This window comes from Maniola jurtina, chromosome 20 (genome assembly GCF_905333055.1).
Source record: "Maniola jurtina chromosome 20, ilManJurt1.1, whole genome shotgun sequence".
Lineage (NCBI taxonomy): Eukaryota > Metazoa > Arthropoda > Insecta > Lepidoptera > Nymphalidae > Maniola > Maniola jurtina.
The window spans coordinates 11,258,006-11,284,146 of NC_060048.1; the positions used below are offsets into that span (position 1 = coordinate 11,258,006).

At 43.0% G+C, this 26,141-nt stretch overlaps 1 protein-coding gene across 2 annotated transcripts; it reads left to right on the plus strand.

Annotated features, from left to right (window-relative positions):
• On the plus strand, positions 1-25,819 carry LOC123875558 (phospholipid-transporting ATPase ABCA1-like). Of its 2 annotated transcripts, XM_045921443.1 has the most exons (32): positions 1-561; positions 1,736-1,859; positions 2,438-2,541; positions 5,378-5,492; positions 5,911-5,996; positions 6,502-6,660; positions 8,584-8,812; positions 9,310-9,477; positions 10,004-10,182; positions 10,803-10,943; positions 11,429-11,546; positions 11,761-11,915; positions 12,458-12,685; positions 13,346-13,484; positions 13,798-14,047; positions 14,411-14,469; positions 14,545-14,657; positions 15,637-15,862; positions 16,822-16,904; positions 17,458-17,680; positions 17,940-18,161; positions 18,881-19,003; positions 19,853-20,083; positions 20,908-21,002; positions 21,169-21,313; positions 21,822-21,935; positions 22,325-22,458; positions 22,627-22,774; positions 23,008-23,215; positions 23,674-23,825; positions 24,205-24,290; positions 24,460-25,819. In XM_045921443.1, exons 1-32 carry the CDS (start codon positions 379-381, stop codon positions 24,646-24,648), a joined length of 4,929 nt encoding a protein of 1,642 aa, XP_045777399.1. In that variant the 5' UTR covers positions 1-378; the 3' UTR covers positions 24,649-25,819. The 2 variants fall into 2 exon arrangements, with proteins under 2 accessions (XP_045777399.1, XP_045777398.1); XM_045921442.1 differs by lacking the exons at positions 1-561; positions 1,736-1,859; positions 2,438-2,541; ... (1 more) ...; positions 5,911-5,996; positions 6,502-6,660 and adding an exon at positions 8,025-8,210 and having other exon boundaries at positions 8,748-8,812; positions 10,791-10,943.
• The last annotated feature ends 322 nt before the right edge of the window (positions 25,820-26,141 follow it).

Genomic DNA, 26,141 nt, shown 5'->3' on the forward strand with positions numbered 1-26,141 from the left:
CTGGTTGTGGTGGTATAAAAATATTTGCCTTTGCCTGTTTGCCATTTTCGCCAACTTGTAATTTAACTTGTTTCACACATTTGTTATCGCTGTAATTGTATGTTGCAGACTTATGTGTAATTATACAAAATTCCAGTGATAGCAAAACTGTACCCTGGCATGGGAGAATTCTAAATATGTTTCGTTTCGTGACAGTAAAATCGTAAACAAATGCCTATCATTACAATGTAATCAGCTAAACATTTGTTATTGTTGGCCGTTGACCATTCTTGGAACTCCACAAACTCGAAGGCTGTGTGACTAAGCCGTTCCGTGTTTATATTCAAGTGTTTAGAACAAAGTGTGTTAAATAAAGTTGCAAAAAATCTGCCTTCAAAAATGAAGGGGACTTTAAAAGTGCTGATGTGGAAGCACCTAGTGGTGCGTCTGAAGCGATTCGTCCATACGCCTGTAGAAATAATATCGCCAGTTATCTTTTTTGCGATTCTTTTCACGCTCAAACCTTACATCTATCCAGTGCCGAAATCTCATCATTCGGAAAAGTTTAACGTTCAGAATACAGTAAGTATTTGGCATATTGCCATCAATCAATATTTTTGTTTATCTACTTAGTCATACTTGGAACCATTCCAAGTCCTAACATTCTAGGAGATGTAGGCCTGTTTTACTTAGCTGTGCCTAAATATAATTTATTTAAGTGATTAAATAACATTAAATGAGGTATAAAGTGAAAAATAAACCTTAAAAATGAAGGGGACTCTAAAAGTATTCATGTGGAAGCACCTAGTGGTGCGTCTGAAGAGATTCATACACACTCCTGTAGAAATATTGTCAGTAGTGATCTTCTTTACAATTCTTTTTGCACTTGAACGTTACATAGGTCCATTTGTGTACACTATTCCTATGGAGTATATTATTCATAATACAGTAAGTGTTTGGCAATCAATACATTTTGTTTTATTAGTCATAGTTACTGAGTTGATTATTATTATTGTAATCTACTTTCACTTATGATAACACAGCTGTTAATGTGAGTATAAATAGATTAAATAAAACATTATTATTCATCCAACCCCTATATAGTAACTATTTCCTTACAAGATATACAAATCGCAGTATGTAGCTATTTGTGTAGTATATCTATAGAGTAGGTACATAGTATCCTTTGTCAGTGTAAATTTCATAATAAACTTAATTATATCCATAATGTGAAACTGTTTAACTAACTAACTGTATAAAGAGACTGTCATGGTTAAGTAATACAGTAGGCTGTTAAGTTTATAAATAGACCTATTTTGTGCTGGGGTCATGGTATGAGAATATAGAAAAGCACATATTATAAACTAGCTGACGCTGCAACTTCGTCCGTGTGGATTTAGGTTCTTCGAAATCCAGTGAACTCTTTGATTTTTCGGGATAAAAAGTAGCCTATGTGTTAATCCAGGCTAAAATCTATCTCCATTCCTAGTCAAATCTATCTAGTAGTTTTTGCGTGAAAGAGTAACAAATATACACACAAACTTTCGCTTTTATCATATTAGTATGGAAATATGGATTAAGCTTGTGGTTCCTAGTACCTGGTATACCTAAGATCATACTATGGCTAGAAAAGCTGACGTCAGAACAAATTGGGAGACAAATAAATAAATGAATACCTACTTCTAACTAAACCTACTTCTTTTTCTTCCTACCACAGTAAATCCAAAGACTCAGTCAAAACATTTTGTTTATGTAGGAACCAGTTAGTTTGGCGTCTCGAGAAGGCCTTGGAAAAGTATTCTACACACCTGCAACTGATTTAACTAATCAGCTCATGCAAAAAGTTGGCCAGCAGCTGTCTTTACAAAATCTCAGTGAAGGTAATTTCATCATTTATTAGATTGGATTAAGTATAAAAATAAAAAAACCGGCCAAGTGCGACTTAGACTCGCGCACCGAGGGTTCCGAACTCGGGTATATTTTCCAACAATTTACAAAGATTAGCCAATGTCAAGTTTGTAGTTACATATTTGTAACAAGTTAGGGAAACTATACAAGTATGGACCCGTCTGTGCCGGCGCTCGCCGACACACGCACGGCACCCCCTTAGAGCGCTTTCCAGTCAGTTTTAACAAAAAAAAAACACTCCAAAAAGGCAGAGCACGCCCGCCAGCTAACACCAACACAGGGGAAATCCGTTATGAGACTTACTTACCAAATTTCTTGATTCTAGGTCAACGGGAAGCACCCTATAGGTTTTCTTGACAGACACTATGAATGTACGGACAGCCAGACAGACAACAAAGCGATCCTTTAAGGATTCCTTTTTTCATTTTGAGGTAGGAACCCTAAAAATGTTCTCCCAACAGCAGCAGCCGATTTAAAATAATTTAAGTGAATAATTTTATTATGAATAAGTTAGATTGAGCATAATTGTACTTTATTTTGTCCTTTGCAGGAGCCCACTTGCATGACAAGTACTACCAAGCCTTTGCAAATGAATCGGATATCGTCGTATTGGCAGAGGACATGGGTCAAAATGACGCGATTGTCATATTTCCGGTAAGAAACATATTTATTTTATTTAGGGCCTGTTTTTCAACCACCAAATATATTTAACTGAAGAGTAAAGATGTTTTAAAAGTTTTTGTACTGGATATCTGTCATGTCTTTATTTGTCAGTTAACATTTATTTATACTTATTGGATTATTGGATGATGTCTACAACTTCATTCGCGTAAGTTTCAGTTTTAAAAAAAATCCTGTGGGCGCTCTTTCATTTTTCGGGATAAATAGTAGCCTATATCCGTATTCAAAATATCCAAGCTATTTCTGTATTAAATAATTTTTAAATACCTGTGGGAACTTTATTGAGAAAAAAGTAGCCTAAGTTCTTCGCCCTTCTATACACGCTATCTCTGTACCAAATTTCGTCAAAATTGGTTAACAGATGAGCCGTGAAAGCTAGCAGACAGACAGACACTCGCATTTATAATATTAATGGCATAAATTTTAACAGCTGAGTCCAGGATAATTTTGTAGTGCTTTCCAACAGGCCTAATTATTGTAGTCAAGCAAAAGCTTATCTTGCTACAGCGCTAAATTCTAAACTGTACCAAGAATTTGTTATAATCAGTAGGACATTTTGTTTCCAGTTACAAGTAACTCGAACTTTATTTGTGTCAATAGCATTCAGTAATGATAGTGGTAGTCATTAGGCAAGCACACACTGAAATTATGTATGTAATCTATCCAACGTAGGTATCTGTTAGGTGATGCGTGGCATGTAAAATAGAAGGTCGGCTAAACCCTATTTTACCATAGAGCCACGAATTTGGCAATGCTCCATAGGCACAGAGTAAGGCTGCTTTTCCACCAGAGATGGGCTATGCTACATTGCTATGGATACGTTTGATATCCACCAATCATATTCATTGGTGCACATAGCACTGGTGGAAACGGATTCAATTAAGATATGTTTTTTATATGGAAGGATGCGTGCTATGGATGCCTGCTATGGGCCGTCGCGAGTGGTGTAGCTATGTGCAGGCTCGGCAAGACGCGTGAGCGCCTCTCTCCTCACCGCGTCGCTCTCACCGCTTCCCTACTATCGATACATCGCATAGCTCGAGCTGCGCATCTTTCTTGCGCAGCTACTTTGCGGCGGCGTATCTTCATAGCGCATCCTCCTCGCACAGCTACATAGCTTAGTATTGGTGGAAACGGTCACATATTTTCGTAGCATAGATTTCACGTCTTCGTAGCATAGCTGCATAGCAAATCTCTGGTGGAAAGGCACCCTAAGGATAGTATGTCATTAGAGCTAGACGGCGTCGTCTAGACAGAGCGATCGAATGGAAAAAAAAGCTAGGTTCCCGAGACGGTCGGGTGACCTATATTGCAGTGTTGTAGTAGTTGTTATTTACCATGACTTCGGACAGGCGTCGGACTACTACAAACTACATGATGCCCTCGACTTCGTCCGCGTAGAATTACGTTTGTAGGTTTCCGTACCTCAAAAGGAAAAAGGAACCCTTATAGGATCACTTCGTCCGTCTGTCCGTCTGTAACAGTCGAGTTAAAGTGGGAACTTTTTGATTTTAAAAGCAGCCTATACATATATATATCCGCACAATTTCGTCCAGGGTGTTTTATTAAAAATCTCTTGTGAATTCTTTGATTGTCTGGGACAAAAAGTAGCTTTGTCCGTCCCTAGTACGTTTTGTCAAAATCGGTTCCGCTTTTCGCACCGCACTATATTCACGCTGATAACGTGAAGGTTGTGGCCCTAGAATTGCACAGACGTGACGTGGCCTATTTCTGTATCAGACAATTTTCACAAGAATAAAGTTTTACTGCTCTAGCTTATGCCCGCGACTTCATCCGCGTGGACTACACGAATTTCAACCCTCTATTTCACCCCCACAGGGGCTAAATTTCCAAAAACCTTTCTTATTAGTGGATATATATACGAACGGATCGATGTGATTTTTGGATATAGTTGAGGATCAAGATAGGCTACTGTATCCCAGACATTCAAAGACTTCCCACGGGATTTTTAAAACCTAAGTTCACGCGGATGTAGTCGCGCGAATCAACTGCACAGACTATATAGTCTGATAGGTCCGTTTAACACAATATCTTCGCTCATCTCCGCATTGGGGCATCGGACCTTAAGCGTGAAAAAAACTATGGAACTCGTCCGTAAGCCGCGGCTGATAAGCTGCGCACAGTCATTTGGGACGCAGCTTGTGAGTTATCTCTCGGCCTTCCCAGCGTTCCAGGTTAAGTCCGCGTCTTACATCCTGTAGTTTGCACAGTTCAGTGTACTATCATTGTACTATGTACTAGCTGATGCCCGCAGCTTCGCCCGCGTGGATTGGTCAGATCCCCTGCAGCATCAGGATTGAGGAGTTGGAATCTAATTTTTTTATGAAACAATGTCGCAAAGTTCCTCTATCGATTAAAAAAGAAATGACGCAAATCGGTTCAGAAATCTCGGAGATTTCGGTGTACATAGGTAGAAAAACACAACTCCCTTTTTGAAAGTCGGTTAAAAAAGTAGCCTATGTTACTCCCTGGTCAATTCTCTACTTGTCTGTGAAAGTCCCGTCAAAATCGGTTCAGCCGTTCCGAAGATTAACCTTTTCAAACAGACAGACAGACAGACAGACAAAAATTTTAAAAACGTGTGATTCCGTTATGGTATCGTTCAAATAACCATATGACCTTAATATGCGGTAGTTATTTTGATATTACAGACAGACACTCCAATTTTATTTATTAGTATAGATTGTTCAGATAAGTACCTACATCAACCGCGTCCGATAAATCGTTTCCACCTTTAGACTTTCTGACTGTATGTAATCAAAATTTCATAATCTACCCTCTGTTTTAGAACATGACAACCACCTGGCCCAAAAAGTTGCAGTACACAATACGCATGAGAAAGGATTTTCATACACAGACGTATGAATCGGAAAGTCCAATTTTGAGGCCGTTTGACATTTTTGGTAAGTAAGACAGAGTACCTAATGACCTCTATGTACTACGCACTAGAAGTATTAGTAGTATAAAGGTCATAGCTCACTTACACGACACCGCTCCCGCACGGTAAAAGAATAAACGTATGAAAGCAGGCTTTACTTTGCGGAAGTCCATGATATACAAGGAACCAAAAGCTTAATTTGCTATAATCCGCTAAACCAGCCAAATCTGTATGGTGCAACATGCAGCATGCGATATGCACCGCACGCCCTCTCACGGCTAAACATGCAGGAAAAGCCAGCCATCAAGCAAGCCATACGCACCACCGCCACGTAACACTAATCCCAAAACCACTCGACACACGTTTTGCCCCCAATGTAACTTAAACCGAGAGCTATAGATGCTTTTAGCTTATATAATACTCACAAGTGAAACTTGTTACAGGTACCACTTATGAACAATTCATGAAGCTGCAATGGGCGATCGATTCAAGTTACATAGAGCTTGTAACGAAAAAGGAAGTTCCACAGGTACAATTAAATTTCCATATTAACGTCACATCAAACAATTTTTTTTTTTTCATAATGACCATTTTCAATTCAGTGACGCTCAAAGTTTTTTTTAGTTGTTTTTTTATTAAAGGGGTTTATTGGGTGTCTTTGATTGATTTGAAAATAGACATTTTCGTTATCAACATCCCAATTGATCACATATACACTATACAATTTCACAGTTTTAAGATTTTTTTTCTTTACTTGTGCTATAAGACCTACGTAGCTACCTGTCAAATTACATGATTCTAGGTTAACGGAAAGTATCTTTTAAGTTTTCTAGACAGACACGACAGACGGACAGACAGACAGACAATAAAATGATCTTATAAGGATTCCTTTATTTGTGTTGAGGTATGAAACTCTAAAAATAAGATTTCTGCACAGGTATGTCAGCCTAACTTATAAAAGTGGTAGGTAATACTGTATCGTTTTATTATTCACTCTCAAATATATGTTTCTAAAATGTATGTGTTTTGATCAGAGGGTGATGATCCAAGACTTCCCGTTCGTTCGCACAGCGGAGAACGATGTGATAATGTACATATGCAAAGTACTGCCCACCCTATGCTGCCTGTCTCTACTGCTGGTGTTTGTGTTCCTCATGGCGAGGCTGCTGGAGGAGAGGATCAACGGGATACAGGTTAGTGACAGGTGATGATGAATGGGATACAGGCTAGTGACAGGTGATGATGAATGGGATACATGTTAGTGCCAGGTGATGATGAACGGGATACAAGTTAGTGACAGGTGGTGATAAACGGGATACAAGTTAGTGACAGGTGATGATGAATGGGAAACAAGTTAGTTACAGGTAATAATCAAAAGGATACAGGTTAGTAACAGGTAAAGATCAAAGCGATACAGGTTAGTAACAGGTAAAGATCAAAGCGATTCAGGTTAGTGACAGGTAAAGATCAGTGGAATACAGGTTAGTGACAGATAATGATCAATGGGATACAGGTTAGTGACAGATAATGATCAATGGGATACAGGTTAGTGATAGGTGATGACCAATAGCGTACAGGTTAGTGACACGGGAAAAACAGGTTGGCGCCAACCTGCTGATCTATACTGGAAACCCTTACATACCACACTTTGATTGATGGTGTTCACGATATAACCCTTCCGCAGGAGTTGATAAGAATGATGGGCGTATCGCACACCGCGCTCAACGTATCGCACTTCCTCAACGTGCTGCCGGCCGGGCTAGTGTACAGTGTGGTCGGCGCCACACTACTGACCGTCACCGAGTACTCCTACATCCCGCACTCTGAACCCGGGATGGTATTCACGATATAACCCTTCCGCAGGAGTTGATAAGAATGATGGGCGTATCGCACACCGCGCTCAACGTATCGCACTTCCTCAACGTGCTGCCGGCCGGGCTAGTGTACAGTGTGGTCGGCGCCACACTACTGACCGTCACCGAGTACTCCTACATCCCGCACTCTGAACCCGGGATGATATTCACGATATAACTCTTCCGCAGGAGTTGATAAGAATGATGGGCGTATCGCACACCGCGCTCAACGTATCGCACTTCCTCAACGTGCTGCCGGCCGGGCTAGTGTACAGTGTGGTCGGCGCCACACTACTGACCGTCACCGAGTACTCCTACATCCCGCACTCTGAACCCGGGATGATATTCACGATATAACTCTTCCGCAGGAGTTGATAAGAATGATGGGCGTATCGCACACCGCGCTCAACGTATCGCACTTCCTCAACGTGCTGCCGGCCGGGCTAGTGTACAGTGTGGTCGGCGCCACACTACTGACCGTCACCGAGTACTCCTACATCCCGCACTCTGAACCCGGGATGATATTCACGATATAACTCTTCCGCAGGAGTTGATAAGAATGATGGGCGTATCGCACACCGCGCTCAACGTATCGCACTTCCTCAACGTGCTGCCGGCCGGGCTAGTGTACAGTGTGGTCGGCGCCACACTACTGACCGTCACCGAGTACTCCTACATCCCGCACTCTGAACCCGGGATGATATTCACGATATAACTCTTCCGCAGGAGTTGATAAGAATGATGGGCGTATCGCACACCGCGCTCAACGTATCGCACTTCCTCAACGTGCTGCCGGCCGGGCTAGTGTACAGTGTGGTCGGCGCCACACTACTGACCGTCACCGAGTACCCCTACATCCCGCACTCTGAACCCGGGATGATATTCACGATATAACTCTTCCGCAGGAGTTGATAAGAATGATGGGCGTATCGCACACCGCGCTCAACGTATCGCACTTCCTCAACGTGCTGCCGGCCGGGCTAGTGTACAGTGTGGTCGGCGCCACACTACTGACCGTCACCGAGTACCCGTACATCCCGCACTCGGAACCCGGGATGATATTCACGATATAACTCTTCCGCAGGAGTTGATAAGAATGATGGGCGTATCGCACACCGCGCTCAACGTATCGCACTTCCTCAACGTGCTGCCGGCCGGGCTAGTGTACAGTGTGGTCGGCGCCACACTACTGACCGTCACCGAGTACCCGTACATCCCGCACTCGGAACCCGGGATGATATTCACGATATAACTCTTCCGCAGGAGTTGATAAGAATGATGGGCGTATCGCACACCGCGCTCAACGTATCGCACTTCCTCAACGTGCTGCCGGCCGGGCTAGTGTACAGTGTGGTCGGCGCCACACTACTGACCGTCACCGAGTACTCCTACATCCCGCACTCTGAACCCGGGATGATATTCACGATGCTCATCCTGCATTTCACCAGCATTGTATCCATCGCTTATGCTGGCAGCTACTTCGTCAAAAGCAGTAAGTAACTATTTTCATGTTAAAGGTAAAACCTTTTAATGTCTGTACTGCGATATGTATATATGTGCATGCTCACTCACACAAACATAGCCAAACGGTCTTCATGAAATAGTCTATACCAATAGATGGCATTATCTGGCCGCGATTTTGCTGCGCGGTGCAGTTATATCAAGAAGTGTGGCTCATCATATTACTATTACATATTTTTTGCCAATTATCCATACTAATATTATAAATGTGAAAGTGTATCTGCCTGTTTATCTGCTAACTTTTCACGGCCCATCTGCTTGACTGTTGCTGAAGCAATTTCGTTACTGAGGTAGCTCGCATCCCAGAGTAGGGCATTTGTAGTTTTTTTAGTCTTCTCGATAGGAAAGGCATTCTGAACCAGTGGTAGATGCTTTTAACGATTCAAAAGAACTTGTAAAAGTCTACTTGAATAAAAATAATTTGAATTTGTAAAGATACCTTGTTTATAAAACATGTTAATTCCGCAGCCCAATACACGGTAACCGTAGCAACGGTGCTGTACATAGCTTCGATGATGCCCAGCCAGTTGATCAACAACCACAAGATTCCACAGTGGGCGCTCCCCTTTTGTGGCCTGCTGCCGCACGAGCCCATGCGCTGGTTCTGGAGCGAACTGGCGATCTTGGAACAGTATGGTAAGTGACATTTTGTGTATCAGATATTTGTTGGAGCGTGGTGTAGATGATGCTAAGCCAGTTGATCGCGAATCATAAGATTCAAGATTCCGCAGCCACTCTAGTTTGAGTCTGGCCACTTAAAGTGCGAATAGCGACCTCACACTTGAAAGCGCAGCATTGGCAGACCTCACCCCCATTAGGTGGACAGACGATGTCAAAGTAGTTGCAAGGAGCTGCTGGATTTAGGCCAAACCTTGGCGTGGGGATTCATTCTCATTGCTTTTCTACACGTCCGCGACATTATTTGGCTAACGCGGAATTTCGGCTTATTGCAACCTGCACTCCTTTCACGACGACACCAAACCGAAGCAAAATGTACACTCAGATTTTTCAAGTTCAAAACGGAATCCTAGTCTTTAACAATTTTGAAATATTCCAAACACGGCTTTGTGTGTGTGGAATCTTATTTGTTCTACGATTAAACTGTATAGATTTCCTTAAGCTTTTGCAACTAAATATTCAAAGATATGTTTCGCGTGATCAGGTAACGGCGTGAACATGGCGACGATCGGCAAAGTTCACAGCGAGAACAGCGGTTCTGTTTTGCTGTGCTACGCAATGCTGGTGCTGCAGAGCGCTATATTCTTCACGCTGGCCTGGTACCTGGCGCGAGTCAACCCCGGCCCCTATGGCACCGCGCTGCCGTGGAACTTTATCTGCCAGGTAACCCATAGATATGGGTACAACATGGCTATGATATAACACCACACAATAAAAACACACCACTCAATAAAAAAAATACCAGCCGAGTTTGTTGTGGACATCTTTTTAAACCGGAGCGCGTTCAGAGCCCTTGAATTGTCGCTACTCTGCCATGTCGATTACTCTGCTTATTTTTCGGAAGTTCTTATTTGTAATATGTATCCATCAGTCTGTATGGCCATACCTTTCTAAAAGCGCGCCACCAAACACGGTCCTCCGCCTTCCTCATCCACCTGCTTCCCGCCACCTTCTTCAGGTCATCGGTCCAGCGGGCTGGAGGTCGTCCCACACTGAGCTTACCGGTACGCGATCTCCACTCCAGAACACATCTGCCCCATTGGCCATCGGTTCTTCGACAGACATGACCTGCCTATTTTTACTTCAGCTTGTAAAACCTTTGAGCTATGTCGGTTGCTTTTGTTCTTCTGCGAATTTCCTCGTTCCGGATTTTATCCCTAAGAGTTATACCAAACATAGCTCGCTCCATAGCGCGCTGAGCACTAATATGTATAAAGATTTAATATTATTGGCCCTAATAAATGAAGACTAAAAGGTCAAACTGCATAAAGGATTGGTTTCAGAGCCAATACTGGTGCTCGTCGAAGGTGCAGCCGGACGACAAGGCGGAAGAGATGGAGGAAGTCAATGTCAACGACTCCCAGTACTTCGAAGCCGCTCCGAAAAACGCCGAGGTTGGCATCAAGATCGAGAATGTCACTAAGGTGAGAACATCCCAAACCTCGACACCCTTATCGTAATCATCGTCATCGTTATCAACCGACAGACGTCCGCTGCTGAACATAGGTCTTTTGTAGAGATTTCCATACGCCACGGTCTTGCGCCGCCTGAATCCAGCGGCTCCCTGTGACTCGTTTGATGTTGTCTGTCCATCTAGTGTGGGAGTAGGGACGAGAAATATAAATACAAATTCTTTATTTGCGTAATGTGTGTTACAAAAGATAATAGTATATTATTACAAAAGTTCAACATTATTATTATTCATTAGCCGTAATGGCGCAAATATCGTGGTAGTTATTGTGGTAGAGGTGACATTCTAGCACCTTGGAACCCCAACGTCCGCAATGCAAAGGCGACCTTATTACTCAAAGCAATCTTGGCCAGGCAACCTCGTAATTTCTGCCACGGTCTCAAATAAGTTTTACTTCAACCGCGCATAATAGTTACAGGCACGAATGTATTGTTACAGATATTTGGCAAACAACGAGCACTGGATAACGTGACGCTGGACGTGTACAAAGGCGAGATCACGGTGTTGCTGGGACACAACGGAGCTGGCAAGACCACCCTTATGTCCATCATTACAGGTCATTTTGATCATACTTCTTCGTATCTTTAATCTTAGTACAGTCTATTCGCAAGCGGAACAGTACAAAACGCTTAAGAGTAACAAACAAAATCATTTTACGTTAAGCGTTACGTTTTATTAAGCAAAGTGATAGCGTGATTCTAAAACGTACAGCGCCACCTATTACGGCTTGTTGGAACTATTTTTGTTAGTAAATGTAAATTGTTGTGTAGGAATGTTTGGCGCGAGCGATGGGAACGTGTACGTGGAAGGCATGGACACTCAGAGCGAGCGGGATGAAACTCGCAAGCTGCTTGGTCTTTGTCCGCAACATAATCTGTTCTTCCCCGACCTTACTGTGTTGCAGCACGTCAAGTTCTTCAGCATGGTGAGTAAAGACATGGATGCATCTTTTCTCCATTTTTTGAAGATTAGTCGGGTCCACAGATCTCCTCATCACACTATCACACTAATATTATAAAGGCGAAAGTTTGTGTGTGTGTGTGTGTGTGTGTGTGTATGTTTGTTACTCCTTCACGCAAAAACTACTGGACGGATTTGGCTGAAATTTGAAATGGAGATAGATAATATCCTGGATGAGCACATAGGCTACTTTTTATCCCGGAAAATCAAAGAGTTCCCACGGGATTTCAAAAAACCTAAATCCACGCGGGCGAAGTCGCGGGCATCGGCTAGTTACTAATATTATGTAGTAGCTTATGCCCGCGACTTCGTCCGCGTGGACTACACAAATTTCCATCTCATTAATCTATGTCATTTAATAGCTATCTGTATGCTAAATTTTGCCCGATTCGTTTAGTAGTTTGAGCTGTGCGTTGATAGATCAGTCAGTCAGTCAGTCAATCAGCATTTACGGAGATTACGGAGCCTTTTGCCTACTTCCGATACTGATACTGTTTTTGTCCCCAGCTAAAAGGTACACCATACTCTGAAGCCAAGAAGTCTGCTATAATGCTCCTAGAACGCCTGGGTCTAGGCGACAAGCTGTCATATATGAGCAGCCAATTATCGGGTGGCATGAAGCGACGCCTGCAGCTGGCCTGCGCGCTGGCGGGCGAGGCCAAGGTGCTGGTGCTGGATGAACCCACGTCGGGCCTGGACGTGGAGACTAGGCGGGAACTGTGGGATCTCTTGCTGGTATGTATCTGCTGGAAGCGAGTTGTGTGACGAGAATAGTCGAAGGGAGGAGACTAGAACAGCTCAGTGTACTGTACCCTCTTTATCAACCGATAAACGTCGATTGCTGGAGATAGGTCTCTTGTAGGGACTTTAACACGCAACGGTCTTGCGCCGCCTGAAGCTAGCGGCACCCTGCTCAATTGATGTTCTCTGGCCACCTAGTGGGGGATCTACCAACGCTAATCTTTCCAATGCGAGGTCGCCATTCCAGCACAATGGAACTCCATCGTCTATTGGTTCTTGGTAATGTGCCCCGCCTCTTGCCACTTCAGCTTCGCACCCCTTGAGCTTAGTCGGTTACTCTTCGTTCTTCCATGTATCTCTGCATTTCTGATTTGATCACATAGAGAAATTACAAGCATAGCTCTCTCCATCACCCGCTGAGTGACCGAGCTATCATATGAAGCCCATAGTTAGCGACCATGTCTCAGGTCCAAATTATATTATCACACGCACTGTTCGGAGACTTTGGTATTCAAGCACTGAGGAATTTTGGACGAGAAGACATCTCGAAGCTGTCCAGACAAGTTGCGTGATTAGACCTGGCAAGTTGCAACGCACGTACTTTGAGGTCCAACGTGTAGATGACAGAGTATTGAAAGGTATTTATGTTTGCAGTCGCTTCGCGGGTCGCGCACGGTGCTGATCAGCACTCACTTCATGGAAGAGGCGGAGGCGCTGGGCGACCGCGTGGCCGCGCTGCACGCCGGCCGCCTGCGCTGCCACGCCACCACCATGCACCTTAAACGAGCACTTGGTAATGTCTCTCGCCAAGAGCAGTAATAAGTTCCCCAAACCCCCAAAACCCTCGCCAAGAGCACTGACAAGTACCCCAAACCAACAAACAAACACACTTTCGCATTTATAATATGAGTATTGATGGGTAGTGATGTGGTTAGCCTTATTACCAGGAGTTATATGTGACCTTGTTTCTTACAACGTGCCCGCCAAGAGCAGTGACAAGTTCCCCAAACAAACAAAGAAATACACGTTCGCATCTATGGGTATGGATGGGTAGTGATGTGGCTGGCCTTATTAGCACAAGTTATAATTATGCCCTTGTTTCCCAGGCGCGGGCTATCGCCTGTCGTTCACAACGGTCGGCTTGCCCAACGTGCCGGCAATATCTGCGGCCATCGTCTCCCAAGTGCCCGACGCCACCGTCAAGGAGACCTCTCTCAACTCTATCTCTTACAACCTCCCCGCCAAGAGCAGTGACAAGTTCCCCAAACTCTTCAACCATCTGGAAGCCCAGAGATCTCAACTCGGCATTGACTCTATAGGAGTCGGGGTTTCGACTTTGGAAGAAGTGTTCTTGAAGTAAGTTGTCTTGTATTTCCTATTTCGCCAGCAAAGTCGCTAGTTTTTTAGTAGTCGTCAAACAGAACAGCTGTTTGTTTTTTTTAGTTCTCCATTATATGCGCAAACAAACATATTACGACAGTTTATGTCCCGCCAAACTGCATAGCAGTTTGTTGGCGAATTCGCGCGCACAAGGATACGTACACCGTGCACTTAACTGATGTACAAATTAAATTAAATTAATATAGTCAATCAGCCAAGGAGTTCTTAATAAAAACTTTTGAGGCTGCAATCGAGTATCAAGAAGAATTTATTGCCTTGGATTAAAACCTCTAAATCAAACACAGATACACAATAAAATTATTTTTGCTTTGTTTGCAGACTATGCAGTGACGTCACCACTACATTTTCTGATGACGAGGTCGATGGAGAATCTATTGGTTCGTTACATTTCTATATCTATATTTAGTTATCTTAGTATTTCCTCTTGTTATCTTATCTTTATTATTTTACAGAGCCAACATTCGCAAAGCTCTCCGGCATACGTTTATACGCTCATCAACTTCTGTTGTTGGTCATACGACAGTTCAAGTTCCTGTGGTCGAAGAAGATTTCTTTCCTTCTTCTGGTATGTACCAACTGTAGAATTTTTCAACGTTAATTAATTTGAAAAATTAAAAATTTAATCCCAAACACGTTGTAGTATCCAGTAGGGCCTACGCTAATCAATTCGAAACAACAAAAAAACCGTCAAGGACGAGCCAGACAGATCTGTAGAGCGCACTTTGACTTTGCTCAGACACTGTTAAAACGAGACAGCGTTATACCGCTGACATATATCTGTCTCGTTTTAACTGAACAAAGGCAAAGTGCGCTCCATAGACGCTAAGACTTGCACACGATATTGTACAAGAAATAATACTTTTAAAAATGTTTGTGATGTAACTCGTGAATTCACGGTTTTTGAATTTTTTCCATTACTTTTGCTATACAACTTGCTGTCTGTCAAATTTCATGATCCTAGCTAGGTCAACGGGAAGTATCCTTTAGATTTTGATTTCCTTGATTGGTCGTGACAGTCACGACAGAGAGACAACATAGTGATGATATAAGGATTCCTTTTTTTCTCTGAAGATACGGAAACCTTAAAAAATCCGGCCAAGTGCGAGTTAGACTCGCGCACCGAGTGTTCCGTACTCGGGTATTTTTTCCGACATTTGGCACGATAAATCAAAAACTATTATGCAAAAAAATAAATAAAAATCTGTTTTAGAATGTGCAGGTCCCTTTCATATGATAGATACTCCATTTGGTATAGTTATCTTACTTTGGAAATTGAAAATATGTACTTATTATAATTGTTCATGAACACATTTAAATTAAATTTTTTGGTATATAACCAAAACTTAACAGTTTTCGGATTTTTCCTTTTCTTGTGCTATAAGAGCCACCTGCCTGCCAAACATGATTTTAGGTCAACGGGAAGTACTCTGTGTGTTTTCTTGACAGACACAACAGATAACAGACAGACAACAAAGTGATCCTATCAGGATTCTGTTTTTCCTCTTGAGGTACGGAACCCTAAAAAACTGCAATTTCCATTTCAGCAAGTAATAGCACCGATCGCAATGATTTGCGCGTTCACAATTTTGTCCAATGGAGTCGACCTTTCCCCGACCGATCGGTACACAAAGATTTCTTTGGACCTGGACCTCTACGACATAGCGGATCGGAGGGTGCTGTACAATGTCAAGGAGAAAGACGTCAGTCAGTTATACATCGGGCGGAAATACCACTTTGTGGATTTCAAAAGAGTGCCCGATGTCGCGGAGGGTGAGTCACTTTGAATTTTATTTTACGCCGCGTGAGGGTTATGATTATAGTGTATCCAAGGAGAGGAGTTAGTATAGAGGTCTCTCTGTTACGTAATCCCATACACATGACAAAGACAAAAAACTTAATGGGCGTTAACCATTGTGAGTAGCCAAGCAATTGATTGACCAATCGGTTTGCTTCTTGGCTTGCGGTATTATAATAATAATAATAAATACACTTTATTTGCACAACCACAAGAAGGATTACATTAAAGAATAAAAAACACAGACAGAGGGAAGATACAAAAGGCGGCCTTATCGCTAGTTAGCGATCTCTACCAGGCAACCTTAAAGATTGGAAAGTATAAGGAAAATTAGACTGCAGGTGGTGTGTAATATACTAATAAACATACATTCAAATAACTGATACATACTAATACATAAACCACTAATACATGTATTAAATAATATGTATAATACCAATATACTAATAAAATAGACTAATATATATTCTATAATCGTACTTAAGGAGAAACTAAAATATGATTGTCGTCTTCAATTTGTAAGATAATGATTCTTCACTGCAGTTTTAAAGGAGTCTAGTGACTTTGATTTGCGTATGGTCAATGGTAGTGCATTCCAAAGTTCAACAGCTCGCGCATTATTATCAATGGGATTGATCTATTGCTGTGTTTTTGTCTTTGTCATTTGTATGGCATTACGTAACAGAGAACCCTATACTAAATTCTCTCCAAGGATAGAGTATAGAGAATCATTAACGAAGAAGCGCTGGTCAATTCAGTTTCAGTTTCAAAGTCACATCTATCGCAGCAAGATTGCTTGTCTGTGTGTATTCTACAGAATATAGAAGTACCTACCAAACCACTGTGTGAGATTTTAAGGAATGGTATTCAGAAAATCCAGACTAGTGAACCTGGGGTGGGTCAGCTTGTTTTTAAAATGATAATTTGTTTTCAGCAATACTCGAGATTGGTCGAAAAAGTGTACTGGATTACCAACACTATCTAATCGGATTTGAAATCAACGACACAGATGCAAAGGTTTGTAAAGACGCCTTTAAAAAAAACTTACTTCATTAAACCACAAGTAAAAAATAATTTTTCTACGAGTGTAATGTTTGTAGTCGAGCAAGCATAACAAAAGAAACTAGAAATCTAAGTGTGAAGCTCGCCGCTATAATCTATACTTATATACTTATTATACTTATACTTATATACTTATAATATTATAAATGCGAAAGTCTGCTACGTTTTCACGGCCCAACCACTGAACCGATTTTAATGAAATTTGGTACAGACATGGGATACATCCCGGGGAAGGACATAGGCTACTTTTTATCCCGGAAAATCAAAGGGTTCCTACGGGATTTAAAAAAACCGAAATCCAAGCGGGCGAAGCCGCGGGCATCCTCTAGTTTGTGATAATTAATTGCTTAAATTGCTCAATGTCTCTGAAGAGTAGTGTGCCCCAATCGAATCTCGGATCCCACGAATAGAAAGCCGAAGTCTTAACTACTAGGATGACATCTTAACTACGAGGATCATCACTAGGTTAGCACCACTAGATAATGGCTGATGATAATGATGGTTTTAGGCGTTGTACACAACCCTGGTGCGTCACGCGGCGCCCGTGTCGCTCAACTTCCTCTCCAACATGCTCGCCGCGATGCTGATCCCCAACCCAGAGGCAGAAGTCACCATAACCACCATAAACCATCCGCTGAAGGACAAACAATATGTTCGGCGATCCAACACGGACTATGTGAGCCCGAAGGAACTACCTTTTTGTGTGGTTTGGGCGATAGGCATTGTTTTCAGTAAGTATCTAATTTATTTTTCCTTCATATGCTCTTAGGTTGAGATCTGTAGAGCACACTTTGACTTTGCTCAGACTTGAGACACTGTTAAAACGAGACAGCGTTATGCCGCTGGCTCGTTTTAATTGAAACTTAAGTCTAAGCAAAGTCAAAGTACGCTCTATAGACTTCAACCTTAGTAAGCGAGCGAAACGAACTTAGTTTCGTGTCGCTTCGCTCCCAATGTGGCCAGCAGTTTATATTTCCACATTGTCCACAGCTATACTATGCACGGTGGTCAACGGCGTAATTCTGCCGTGCACGGAGCGAGTGTCGGGCACACGGCACATACACGTCATGACCGGCTGCCCGCCCGTGTTACACTGGGCTGCGACCTTACTGGCGCACTTGCTTATATATGGCACTGTGCTTATACTGCCCACCATCATTACCGCGGCTGCGATGGACAAGGACAACACTATCAACCAGTCGGACTTCCTAGGTAAGTGACACAGAAAAAGCACACACATAAGTCATATCCTTCGCCGGCGAAGAGGAGGTCCCCGATTTCTTATGTCACCTAGACGTGGACTCACGCCACGGCCTCGGTGACGCACGGATTAACCAGTCCAACGAACCCACCCATCCCAACGTGATCCTAAGCCATGGTCCGAGCCTCACAGGAGGCGCCCTTCGGAGGACGTTGCCCCCCGACCTCTCCAGTTATTTCTTCGAACCCCAGGCGAAGCTTCGCGCTCGCCACCCCGCCCGGGGACGCTGTAGCGGCCAGTAGGACCTATGCAGCATACTCAATCCGAAAAAAAAATTGGTTGTCTGTAAAGTCGGTTTACGCCTCAGAGCGGCGGCGTTACCTCGCGAGGTAACGCCGCATGAGTCATGTTTTTTCGTGCGTGCAGCCGGCTCTATCGAATTATAAGACGTTGTCACGTCAAAAATGTCATATCCCCTACACGCCTTTTGCTCGCCCGCAACTCAATGCACCGCTGCGTTAGCGTCACTCGGTACTTTGGTTCGGTTTCGCTCAGATCTCAGCCCTACCGTTGACACATAAATCGTATGCAGACGGACTGGTGATCCGGTAGTAGTAATAGATAATTAAACCAGTGAACTGTAGTTTAGAAGTACTGCTTCAGTCCACTGACTGGTATATATGTATATATGGATGGGACTAACGGACATAACAAGGTGCCCTATTGACAGGTGTGATAGCGCTGGTGTTGATCGTGGGCTGCTTGGCCTTCCTCTCGTTCGTGTACCTCGTGAGCTGCGTGTTCGCGGAGCGTGGCGCCACCACCCTGCTCTCCGCATGCGTCATCATATTCAGTAAGTTTTTTGTTATTGCATGACAGGCTTGCGCTTAGCGACAATCATGTTTAAGCAATGATGAGGTCTAAGTTGGAGTGCTCTTGCCCAGAAAATGCCTTTGAAAACAGTAAACTCTTGCTTTGAAGTTATTTAGGAGCAAAGGATTTGTAAGCAAAAATATTTCGTCTGAGTAGATTGGATGTCGACCACATAAGGATGCCAGCGTTCACGGTTTCTAGCTATTCTGTGGTAGAATGGTGAAGGAGAAACAAGGTTTTGAAGTTCCTGAAGTTGGTTAAAAAGACCGATAAGCAGACGACATGGCATTGTCGATGCTGTAAATTGTGCAATTTCGCCTATGTAAGTGATAGATCGGCAATTATTTATTATTCTTCGGGCGCAGCGATCTTTCTATTCTAACGGATCGAATTAATTACTAGACATACTTACCAGAGACATCCCAAAGTGTAGAGTAGTACTCCGACTTCCGAGGACTCCATATCAAACCTGAACCTGCACCTGATATAGAATAAGGCGTTGTTTTGGTGTGAAATACGGCGTCACCTTGTTCAGAATACCAAGTTTCTTGGCAGCCGTTGGCCTTTGACATGATGCATTACCCGAAATTAAGGTTGGGTAAAATCTTGTAATATAATATCAGCTATTTTAATGTGTCCACAGATTTGCTCGATTTTTTGACGATTGATGATACGTGTGATCATAATATTGTTTCTGCGTAATGAAGCATAAGTGTGGTGCATTGAAACACACTTTACTTCAAAAAGTTTTTTGAACTTATTCTCATTTTTATGTACTTATCCCAAACGCCCATAAAGAAACTTCACTTCCAAAAACTTTTTGTTCTAGGTATCGTAACACCCTCGATTTCGATAGCGTCGGATTTCATCACCGACCAACCAGCGGGTTTCGGCCACTTCCTCATCGTGCTGTCCAGCTACACCATACCTGCCCACACGCTCGCCATCGCCGTCGGCAAGAGCGTGTATAGTGCGCGGTTGAACGCACTGTGCGCTCTGAACGTGCACATATGTCCGAACATCCCTCTTTTGCCCGGATTTGACCTTGAAAAGTGTTGTGGTGAGTAGTTTAATACCTTTAGTGTTTCTTTTGGGGTTTTTAAAGAATTTTAGCCATGCTAATCATGACTAATACTCCCCTTTCCCCTCCAATTATGCGTAAGCTTGTGCCAGGAGTGGGTACGACAATAGTGCAACGGGTGGGGTTTGAACCGCCGACCTTTCGGAATTCAGTCCGCTCCTCAACTGTTGAGGTGTCGAGGCTCTAAACCTCTATGTACTTGTTTTATTGTTCGAACTGTGGTTGATATCCATACTTACTATGTATTATAAATGTGAGTCTGCCATTCGGCAAAAGCGTGTATAGTGCAAAGTTGAACGCACTGTGCGTTCTGAACGTGAATGTATGTCCGAACATTTCTCTTTTGCCTGGATTTGACCTCAAAAAGTATTGTGGTGAGTATCTGAACTATTTTATCATTCATCATTACACTGAGTTAGTAAATCGACACGCTGAACATGAATGTACATGGGATTTCAAAACACCTAAATCCAGGCGGACGAAGTCGCGGGCATCAGCTAGTGAATGTATATAGCCCGTACAAAATGACTTCTCACGCGCCATTTTAACTCTATGCATTGTCATGTCAGAAGTACGGTTCACCTTTAAAATAAGGACTAATATCGCACTTTTGACATGATATTTGACACATAAAGTTACAATGGTATTTTTTAACTTTGTGTCAATTTTTAAATTATTTACAAATATATATGTAATTTTTATATATCTGTAAAATATGTCGTAAATAAATAATTAATGTAAGTAAAAAATCCATTCAATAATGTTTTGTGTTCTATCTATAAAGTCTATATTTTGTGTTCCAGTGGAAAGAGTAAACCCGAACTGCTACTTTTGTTTCGACAAGTACGCGCCAGGAAAAGACATACTGATCCTACTGTTTCAGTTCATTGTTTATATGGTAAGTACTGAGATTATGATAAAAAAACCGGCCAAGTGCGAGTCAGACTCGCGCACCTAGGGTTCCGTACTCGGTTAATTTTTCCGACGTTTTGTACGATAAATCAAAAACTATTATACATAAAAATAAATAAAAATCTGTTTTAAAATTACCCTTAAATTCGCAGGCTATAGTGGTGCTAACAGAGCACGGCGTGTTCAACCGTCTGCTCGACCGCGTGTTCAACGCGCGCTACCGGCCCTCCTCGCCCGCGGGACTGCACGAGATGGTGCGCTCCGAGAAGGCCTACGTCGACAAGGCTATAACACTGCGTAAGTACTTCGCAGGCTATAGTGGTGCTAACAGAGCACGGCGTGTTCAACCGTCTGCTCGACCGCGTGTTCAACGCGCGCTACCGGCCCTCCTCGCCCGCGGGACTGCACGAGATGGTGCGCTCCGAGAAGGCCTACGTCGACAAGGCTATAACACTGCGTAAGTACTTCGCAGGCTATAGTGGTGCTAACAGAGCACGGCGTGTTCAACCGTCTGCTCGACCGCGTGTTCAACGCGCGCTACCGGCCCTCCTCGCCCGCGGGACTGCACGAGATGGTGCGCTCCGAGAAGGCCTACGTCGACAAGGCTATAACACTGCGTAAGTACTTCGCAGGCTATAGTGGTGCTAACAGAGCACGGCGTGTTCAACCGTCTTATATCGAAACGACTTTAACCCAAGCATAAACCACACACACACAAGTGTAATGCAAGAACTATAACAGAAATTAATAAAAATAACGACCGCCTACGTAAGTTGAGGTATAAGTGTTGTTGTTTTGTTCACAGCAAAGAAACAAATCCCAGACGCGATGCTAGTGAGCGACGTACACAAGAACTACTGGCGAATCTTTGGCAAGTCGTGCAACGCCGTGCGAGGCGTGAACTTCTCAGTCAAACAGGGTAAGAACGTAGGCCTATTAGTGCTCCACTGTCTTAATACTAACTAGATGATTAGAACTCTAGAACTAGATAGAACTCTTTGATTTTCCGGGATAAAAAGTTGCCTATGTCAATTTCCTGGATGCAAGCTACCTCTAAACTAAACATATAAATCGGTTAACTGATGGGTCCTTAAGAATCCCGTAGGAACTCTTTGATTTTTCGAGGTAAAAAGTTGCCTATGTCCGTCCCCGGGATGTAAGCGGTACCCGTCAAAATCGGTCAAACTGTTAGGCCGTGAAAAGCTAGCCGATAGGCAGACGGACACACTTTCGCATTTATAATACATATACATATTAGTATGGATAATACTAGGAGATGCCCCAAATGAGTACTATATTGTTTTTAAGGTGAATGTTTTGGCTTGCTGGGCGTGAACGGCGCGGGGAAGTCCAGCACGTTCAAGATGCTGACAGGAATCGAATGCACTACCCGAGGCACCATCTATGCAGACGGGCACTTCATGAGTAGTACCAGCGGCAAGGTAATCACAACACACACATACGCATTGTATAGCGTGCAAAACTTGGATCAATGCCACACCTATGACGACGCGGCATTGACTTCGAGTGACCTATTTACAGAACGTTCATTGATCTCAACGCCTATTTGATGTTAATAATATCAAGTTCTTTCTGTTCTCGTCCAACAGTATCTGCAGTCGCTGGGCTACTGCCCGCAGTTCTCTGGGCTGGACGACTTCCTGAGCGGCCACGACAACTTGACGCTACTGCTCACGCTGCGTGGCCTCGCGCCCCACGACGTGCACACCGAGGCCAAGACGTGGATAGAGATCGTGGGTGAGTGGTTCAAGTATAGGTCAAGAGGGCTTTAACATTTACTATTTGTCTTTAGGGCCACTTCAATGACCGCACACCATGACAGAATGATAACAGCATGACCTCGTCCCTGGACAGAAACCGAACGATCCAGGAAGCTATAGACCTGAGAAGACACATTAAGGAACTTCAAGGCGCGTACGATGTGCTAAGGCCATCAAAAATAACCTCATATCGACATTTCGGTGGTTCAGGTCTGCAGAAGTACGCCCACCGGCCGGTGTCGGGCTACTCGGGCGGCTGCGCGCGGCGGCTGGCGGCGGCCGCGGCACTGAGCTGCGGCGGCGCCGTGACGCTGCTGGACGAGCCCACCGCCGGCGTGGACGTGGCCGCGCGGCGCCGCGTGTGGGCGGCCGTGCGCCGCGCCTCCAGGACGCGGGCCCTCGTCATCACTTCGCACAGGTACAGTGTGGTATATATGTTGCATTAAATAGTATTTATGTATGGGTATTCAACAAAGCAGTATTGGATCAGCTATGCGTGTTTCACTATATGGTGGCCGTGGCGGGATGGTGTGCAAATCAAGTAATCCAACAGCTCTAACTACACTGAAGCGCTTTGACTTGCGTTAAGGTCTGGGTCTGAGGTCACAGATGAGGGACAGTCTTTGGGGTACTTTTTGTCTGTCGAATACGTCGCGTACAACTGCATCGCTGCCTACATTTCCTCGTGTGCGTTATATGTGAAGAAATTGCTCTTGCTTGTTTTTTTTACAAACGTTTATGTGCTTTTACACCAACAGGCATTTAGAGTCAAATTCCTAGATTGGCTTGCTTTAGGTGTGTCAGTAGCCTGCTTTACGATCGCCTCATGTATGGGACCCTTAAAAACAATCGTATAAAGGCAAATGTCGTCCACAGTATGGATGAAATGGAGGCGCTGTGCGGGCGCATCGCGATCATGTCGGCGGGGCGCGTGGTGGCACTAGGAGAGGCGGCCGCGCTGCGCGCCGCGCACGCCGCGGGCCACGCCGTGCTGCTGAAGCTCGCGCCGCACACTGACGCCACTGACGGTGAACAGTCTATTTTATTTTAACGTTTAAACTATCGTGATGACAACTATCCAACTACCTGGATGACATGTCCAAAGGGACATGAAACGCTTCGGCCTCAATGTTAGATTAGCTCTTGACGATTCAAAAGTACTTGTAAAATTCTAATTGAATGAAAATATTTTGAATTTGAATTACGAAGACATCAATACGCGCTCTACATGGCGAAGCATGATAAGAAAAGCCGACCCTGCGTAACGGGATCAGGCGAGGTCAAAGAAGTTTAAACTATCGTGAGTGATTTCTGTACGGGAACGGTACGACCGAGACAATAACTCTCTGAACTTACGTGTTAGTCGGAGTATGCCCGACTAGTAGTTTATTAATTTTTCATTTTCAGTAACGGACAGCGCTAAGCCGGACGTGTCGCGGCTGAAAGCGGCACTGCAACAGAAATTCAACTGCACGTTGCGTGACGAACACACGGTAATTATAATATTTCATACCAGCTAATCCTCTTTAGGACGAAAAATTCTCTTGTAGGAACTTCCACACGTCAAGGTCTTGCACCACCTGAATCCAACGGATCCCTGCGACTCGTTTTATGTTTACTTTTATATAAGTATAATTTATTAACGTAAAACATTCCTTTCAGACCATGTTGCACTACCACATCAACGAAACAATGCGCTACAGCGAATTATTCACGGAGCTGGAACAGCTCCGAGCTGAGTTCGCGAACCTTCTGGAAGACTACTCCGTGACCGAGACCACGCTCGAGGAAGTGTTCCTCTCCTTCGCCAAAGAGGAGCCGCAGGACGCGCCGGCGCCGGTGCCTGTTTGACTTGTCACAGCGCTAAAGAAAAATTACGAATACGCGGTTATTTTAAAAATACTCATAATTTTAAAACTTTTCTTTTACTGAACGACTTTTTTAAAAGAAAATAAAAAAAATCGAAAAAAAACAAGTTTTCTAAATATTATGTAATGAAGTTATTAGTATTTTTAAATTCACCCTGCGTTTTTAGGAATCATGTTTCTCTCAAACATTCCTGTGTAATTATTGATTATTATAATTATTATTGAGTTCCATTAATTTAATTTAGCGTTCCACAGTCAATTCCATTTTATTTATTTCATATAGCTTATATTTTGAATCTCTAAATAAATATTATTAAGGCTTATTGTGTTAGAAATATATGTAATTACAAGAGGTCGATCGAAGTCGTCGCTTTGTCGTTGGTAATATCCAGTTCGTCTGTAAGGTCTCTTAAATGCATAGTTCCAAATTTGTCCAATATAATATGGATGTAACTAAATGGTTTTAATATGAAAAATATTCTAGTGAAAGCTGAATGCAAAATAGCTTTTTAAAAATTATGTCATATTGTGTAATGAAACTATGTACCTACTCTTATAAATAAATAATAAATGAAATATTTTTAATTCAATTAAACTTTAACAAGTAATTTTGAATGGTCAAATGCATATCTGCCACTGGTTCAGAATGCCATTCCTACCAAGAAGAACCAGTAAGAAACTCGGCGGTTAACTTTTCAAAGATTTGATATACAACTTACATACACATACCCACACATACTTTTGCCTTTATAATATTAGTGTGATATAAAGTATCAAATACTTCGTCATTAATTACATAGACGACCTAATTTTTTTTTTATTTGCCGCTATATCCCACCATCAGCTTTCACTAGAAGTACTCTTGGATTTTATTAATCGAAGTTTTGAAATCTATGAAAAATATGGCAACAGTATCTATGGCAGTTTTTGAGTGTGATCACTAAGCTACGGGGGTAACTGCATTGCTTATTCTATTAATATAAGGAAGGAAAAGCTATATTCTAGCCACGGAAACAAGTTAGTACCTTATAATATAGCCCTCTCTGTTACGTAATTCCATAAAAATGAGAGATAAAAATCTCAGTGGGCGTTACCCATTTTGAAGCACCAACCAATCACAAACGGAACTATGTTAAGCAATTGAATTTCGAATGTTTTTTGAAAACATTTTGGAATTGAATGGACTTCGTCTGTGATGGCGTTTGCTGGCGCGCGTGCTGTGCTTGTTTGGAGTGTTTTTTTTTTGTTAAGAGTGGCTGGTTTTTGTGTTAGTTGGTATTTTTTGGTGGTGGAACTGACTGGGAAGCGCTCTAAAGGGGCGCCGCGCGTATGTCGGCGGGCGCCGGCGCAGACGGAGTCCATACTTGTATAAATTCAATAACTTGAAAATATCACAAACTTGACATTGGCTAATCAGAGTAAAGCCAGATTTAAAGAAAAGAAAAGGAATTGAATGTCGATTGTTTATCGAAACAT